We start from the raw sequence: 6684 nt of genomic DNA, 5'->3' as shown, positions 1-6684 counted from the left end.
AATCCTGCACAAAGTAGACAGTTCCCACTTGCTCTTGTCTTTTAGTTGACCTGGTTGGTCTTGAGCTTATTGTTGATAGCCGCATCTAATCTTAATGTCAGAGAATCTGCTTCCAGATTACATATGGCGCAATATTTAAGTCTCATTTTCCAACTATAAGATTTAATAGCATGGGCGTACATTTATCAGATATTCAGATTTTAAAATAAATTATAAATTATGAGATATCAAACTAACCCCTAAAAAGGAAGCATATGTATTAGCTTAATTATAAATTATCTTATTTCCAGTCAAGAAGTGATGTATGTTCATCCCTCTAATTGCTTTAAAGCCATCCCGGTACATAGATCGCGTGATCCAAACATATTGGCACAGCTATTCTCAACCAAGCTTTCAGATTACTTGTCATTTATCAATTTTTAAGGGAATAAATGTATTAATATACTTTACAACTGCACAGTGAGCCTTGTGCACACTCCCATGATCTACTCCTTCCTCTTTTGCAAAAAGGAAAGGAAGGTTTATTCCTGCCATGACTCCATCCTTGAACAAGTATCTTCCAACCCCCCCTCATCCCCTTGAAATTTTATTTGTAAAAGCAGAGAAAGTGCAGTATGTAGAAATATTGCATACTACCCAAAATAACCTCATACCTGACCATCATCTACACACAAGAACTCAACTCGAGAGTCCAATGGAGGTATCAGTGTTCCAGTGCTGATAAAATGCTAGTGACGCCGCGCTGCAGTAATCCACTGAATTGCATCATTTTCAAAGAGACTATTTAGCTAAAATTACATCCTCACTTTGTAACATCACTCCTATTTATCTCTTTCAGTATCGTTCCAAGGATTGAGAGTATCTATGCAGGCTGTTTTGCCCCTCTCCACTAGGTGGTTATTCTGTTGTTATTGCAAATTTGGATATTGTCAGATAGCATTCTCTACCACTAATAAATATTGGCATATTGCATTCCTGGGTTACCATATGATCTGCATATTCGTGTAGGCAAACAATTTTCACTTCATAAGGTAATTCCACAGATTGTTAACTAAGAAAGAAGAGCCAGTCCACACCTCACAGTCGTCATCTGTATTATCTTTTGCTCACATTCAAAGAATGCACCAAATAATACTACATGATGGCCTTGAGCAAGAATAAAACACAAATTACAACTTTGGAGGTTGTGTCTATCTCATGATAGACTGAACAAATGCCACAACTGAGACTACTCTTACACAGGCAGAGGACTTTGTCCTGGTTCTCCATCAGATGGTTGATTGCTTGAATCAGTTGCAACCAAAGCAATTTTTCAGACATCCCACCCACTTTTCCCACTTCTCCTTCACTAACCTTGCCACTTCGTCAAATGACAATAAGACATGAATGACGATGTAGATGATCACGGCAATGATGAGTGCAAAAATGTACGCAGATGTCTTAAACTTCCTGCAGCTGCCCGCAGCATATGCCCCAAGTAAACCAAGCAATCCCAATACCATTGCCGTCTTCATAACAAGAAGAGATCTCTTGTACTTGCTTATTGTGTTGTTCAGTAGGAGGCTGACCATGACCATTGAGGCCATGAATGCTGTGGCGTTGCAGTAGAAGAATACCTTGTACCGTGTTAAGTTGGTATCATGGAGGATTGGGTCACCTGCAAAATGGCCATCCCGGTCATCAGGCCAAACTCCTCCTGGCGGGAGCAGACCGGCTTGGTATGTGACAGTGATTGCAAGAGTCCCAATCATCATTAAATCTTTGCGCCATTTGTGCTCCCGTGTGCTTCTCTTGCGATCCTTAGATGTATCTTGGTGCTCTAAAATTCTATAGCTGGCCATTTGTCCTTTGAACATCCGCACCATCAGTTTATTCACCTTGTCTTTTGCATATACTAGAACCATGACTTGAATCATGACATAAACAAACACAGCAACAATGACAAGAATGACATAGGCAGATGTTGACACTTTTCTGCAGCTTCCGGCGGCAAAAGCACCCATGAGGCTGATCAGATCAACCAGTACACATGCACGCAGGGCATAGCACTTCAGACCTCTGTCGCATAGCCTCTTGCTAACAAGCAACATAATAACAGCCAGGGACGCCATGAAAGCAGTGGCATTGAAGTAGAAGAACACCCTATAACGGTTTCGGAACTCGTCACGAAACACTGAGTTACCTGCTTGGTGGCCGTTGTTGTCAGTCCAAAAGCCACCTGGTGGGCTTATGCCAGTTTGGTATGTGATAGAAGCTGCTAGAATTGCGAGCAACATCAGAAACTTGCGCCTCTTCTGCAAATCTTTTTCTTCGGTAGCAAGTTCAGAAGAACCAAGAGTTTGGGAGCATTCTCGCATGGATGCCTCTATATCCTGTATTATCTTCTCCACTGGTGCCTTGAGAATGCGAGGTACATATATAGTGTGAAGTGCCACATAGGCAAAAACCAGGAGGACTAGGATGAACACATAAATGGATGTTGAGAACTTCCTGCTGCTTCCAGCAACATAGGCTCCCATGAGACCAAAGAGAACCACTGCCATCGCTGTTTGCAGTACATTACGCTTCATGGCATGAAGGGTAATCTGCTGACTCTGGAGCAGGATGATGATGACCAAAGAGGCTACGAATGCTGTGGCGTTGCAATAGAAGAATGCCTTGTAGCGCTTGGGACTGATGACCTCCAAAATTGGATCACCAGCAGTATGCTCATCACTACTATCTGTCCAAAAGCCTCCTGGTGGATTCAGCCCAGCTTGGTAGGTGACTGTGGCAGCAAGGATGCCAAGCAATAGAAGGTATGTGCGCAACTTCTGTAGACCATCCTTATCCTTATCAGCACCATCAGGGTTTGGAATGTCGCCATTTTTTGATTGAGTCTGTTCGTCAGGTTCCGGCGGGGTCATGAAGAAATCTTTCAGCTTCTTAAGCAGTTTATCCCACTTCTCTTCCAGACATGTGATGGTGTTTCCTACACACCCTGGCTTGGGGACAGCAGGTCCAATAAACTTAATGATGATGTAGAGAAAGACTGCGCCAACAAGTGCAAAGACATAGATAGATGTATGGACCTCCCTGCAACTTCCGGCAGCATATGCCCCCATAAGCCCAAAGAGGCTAACTAGCACACACATCCGCAGAGCATTTGACTTGACAACATGATCCAACGCTGTTTGACTGAGGAGCATGATGATGATGACGAGTGATCCAGCAAAAGCAGTGGCATTGCAATAGAAGAAGGCCTTGAATCGGCGTGGGTAGTGATCTCGCAGCACAGGGTCACCAGGAATGTGGTTATTGTTATCATCAGACAAGAAGCCACCTGGAGGACTTAGCCCTGCGACATAAGTCACGGTTGCTGCCAGTGTGGCAAGAACCAGCAAGGAGCTGCGATTTCTTTCAAGATGTTCCACTTCTTCCTCTCTCTTCTTGTCTGCAGCCTCTTTCTCCTTTTTCTTCTTCTCTTCTTCTTCTTCTGCTGCTGCTGCTGCAAGAACCTGCTCGGAGCTGCCATTTCTTTCAGGTTCTTCTATCTTGATTGAATTCACCCCCTCATCGGCTACCCTCTCTGCATTTGAAGCCTTTTTCTCATCTGGTTTTGATGACGTGAAAATGTGCCCCAGAGTTCCCTTCCAACGTTTCTTGACACCGGATAGAAATTTTCGCAGCCGCTCAGGTGCCAGGTGCTTGAAGAACACCACATGGAGTGTGACATAGGCGAAGATGCCAAGGAGTAACACCCAGATGTAAACAGAGGTCCTCACCTCCCTGCAGCTCCCAGCGGCGTAGGCCCCCATGAGCCCCAGCAAGCCCAGGATCATGGCGAACTGAAGCGCGCGGAGCCAGACCGGATTCCGGCTCACCTTCCTCACCAGCAGCAGTATGAGCACCATGAGCGAGGCCCCGAACGCCGTCGTGTTGCAGTAGAAGAAGACGTGGTACCGCCTGGGGTAGCTGGACCTCATCACGATGTCGCTGGCGACGCGGCCCTTCTTGCTCTCCTGCCAGACGCCGCCCGGCGGGGCCAGCCCCGCCTGGAACGTGATGGCCGCCACGAGGATGGCCATCAGCACCAGGTACTTCCTCAGCTTCCACACGAGCTCGGCCTCGTCGGCGCCGGCTGGCTGCTGCTGCTGCGGCTCGACGGGAGTGTTGCCGGCAGCTGCAGGGGCATGGCCATTGCCGTTCTGCTCCCCGGAATCCGCCATGGGTCTGAGACTCCTTTGTGAATCTCTAGCTTCTCTCTAAAGATTGTAGCTCATGTGGGTTTGCAAGATTGAGGTGAACTAGTAAACGGCGCTGATCTTTGTCGAGTGTTCCACAGTTCCACTGCACAGGAAGGGGGGAGTGGGCAAGATGAAGAAATATCCCCATGGCCGAAAACGTGGACTGTTTCAAATGGCCGAAGCTTCGCCGTTGTGGCCATAAAAGCGCAGCAGTCCTTTTCTGCAGTCTACTCCTAGTGAGTCCTAGTTTCATACAGCATATTTACTACACTCCTACCTAATTTGGAGCAGCAGAAACTTATGTGGGCAAAATGTGTGCTGAGTTCAGATAATCAGATTACAGCATATTTACTAGTACAAAAAATAAACATATTTACTACATTCATGCCTACCGAATTGCAATAGGATAACTTGCAGTAGTACAGTAGCACAAACGTCCAAGACAGTTTTCCAGAGCCGGTCGTTATCCCTCATGTCTTTCCATCTGATGAGTATATTATAGTTTCTTTTTAAGGGAGCATGTTCCCTCCTGGCTCTTTCCTCTGCTCTTTCTATCTATCTTTTTAATCTTAACTGAACCTTGAGGATATACAAAAAGTTTTGCAATTCTTGGACTGCGGTGGCTGAAAGTTTATTGCTATTTCAATTCAATTTCAGTGCTACAACAGGTGTGTGATGTGTGAACACAGACTTGTCTTTGTTCTTTTAGTTGACTTGGACCTGAAGACTTGCCTCTTCTAGTTGTTTTAATACTACTATTGAGTACTACTACCGCGCAGAGGTTTGTTGGGGTGCTCTGTGACACTGACTGTGTAGTATCCAGCGAGGCAGCGAGAATCGTGGTAGATTTACTTTATATAAGTGCCACGTGCATGACAAGCTGATATAATGCCATTCAAGTACCAGGCTGCCACAGGGACAGAGATCGGCATGTTTTTAAGGCAAATTTGACAAATTTGACCTATAGACGAAATCAAATCACAGAATGAACTGTCCGTAAAACTATTTCACGCGGCTGACCCGTGGCGCCTAGCTCTCAGGCGCTGCACTAGTGCAACGCCTGGGAGCCTGGGAGCTAGGCGCTGCACTAATGCAACGCCTAGGAGCTAGGCGCTACACTGTATAGTGTGGCGCCTAGCTCTCAGGCGCTGCACACTGACTTAGTAATTTTCTGATCACACGGGTGCGACGCTGGCCGTGTAGTGCCTATCTGTGAGGCGTTGCACAGTGTAGTGTGGCGCCTTCGTGTCGGGCGTCACACAAAAAGGTCAGCCACGTGAAATAGTTTCACGGATAGTTCATTCTGTGATTTGATTTGGTCTATAGGTCAAATTTGTCAAATTTGCCTGTTTTTAAGTCCGGCCAGGACGACAGGACAACAAGCTGCGACCAGATCCATGCATCCTCGCACGGTCGCACCGAAGACTTGCCAATCCCCAAGTCTTCGTGCCTGTCGCATGTGTCCTAACATCAACCGCTTAAGATAATGCAATCCCATCTCCCACTAGTTTCACACGGCAAACAGGAGAGGGGGTGATCTTTTTCTGAACTTTTGCACATTTGATAACTAAAGTACCCATCACAGCGCAAGTGCAATGGAAAGCAAGAAGATAAGAGCAAGCAGATAGGCACATGCATACCTGTCACAGTAGCAGCAGGCGTCTTGGGCACTGCAGCAGCAGTGCAGCTGGGCCGGGCGGCAGGCGTGCACGGCTGCCGCGAGCTGGGCAGGAAGGTCACGCCATCGCCATTTTGTAGGACGCCCGGTTCAGGTCCGTTGCTATTACTCGCGAGCGTTTGTTTACCTCGAACACCTGCCGGGCGGGGCGATGCTGCAGGCGCATTTCGTCGAGCACCTGTCGGCCTATGCCGCTGGCGCATTTCGTCGAGCACCCGCCGCGCGCTCCTCGCAAGCTCCGCCGTGCGCCCACCCAGCCACTCCGTCACAGGCTGGCCACCTCCTGCGCCGAGGCGACCCAGCGGCAGCGTCGCCGGTCGGAAACATGCTGCGACTTCGCTGGTGTCGGACGGCGCGATCTGTTACACCATCACCGAGAGAACTCCTAGATCCGTCTTGTGTGTGTACTGTGTAGTCGCCGATCGAGTTGGGGTGGAATACGTCACTGAGGTCGATGTCACGGCTTCGTCTCCGATGACGTTCATCGTGTGATGCAAGACCCGGCAGTCAGCTCTAGACAACGCGTGATGCAAGAAGAGGGGCTCCGTGAGCCAGGCTCGGTGGACAGTGGGGACCACATGTAGTAAGGGCAATTCCAACCATGTGCATCAAATCGGACACACCAAACGTGCCACGCAACGGATGGGCAGACACCCAACCCGGTGCATCTCCACTCCATTTCAAAATGGATCTTTCATAAAAAAGATGAAATTAATATTTGTTAAATTTGATATATTTTTTACAGCCAAAAGGACAAACTTAAGAAAGTTCAAGTAGAGG

At 47.5% G+C, this 6684-nt stretch overlaps 1 protein-coding gene across 1 annotated transcript; it reads right to left on the bottom strand.

Moving 5' to 3' along the window:
• Positions 1-1069: 1069 nt before the first annotated feature.
• LOC109745701 (uncharacterized) lies at positions 1070-6378 on the bottom strand. Its single transcript, XM_020304816.4, has one exon. It carries the CDS (start codon positions 4206-4208, stop codon positions 1290-1292), a length of 2919 nt encoding a protein of 972 aa, XP_020160405.1. The 5' UTR covers positions 4209-6378; the 3' UTR covers positions 1070-1289.
• Positions 6379-6684: the final 306 nt, after the last annotated feature.

Source organism: Aegilops tauschii, chromosome 7 (assembly GCF_002575655.3).
Source record: "Aegilops tauschii subsp. strangulata cultivar AL8/78 chromosome 7, Aet v6.0, whole genome shotgun sequence".
Classification (NCBI taxonomy): domain Eukaryota; kingdom Viridiplantae; phylum Streptophyta; class Magnoliopsida; order Poales; family Poaceae; genus Aegilops; species Aegilops tauschii.
The sequence above is the reverse complement of the archived record's forward strand: the minus strand, read 5'-3'. Positions and strand labels throughout refer to the sequence as shown.

Coding starts and splice junctions, on each gene's coding strand:
- LOC109745701 (XM_020304816.4), bottom strand. CDS start 4,208: ATGGCGGATTCCGGGGAGCAGAACGGCAATGGCCATGCCCCTGCAGCT.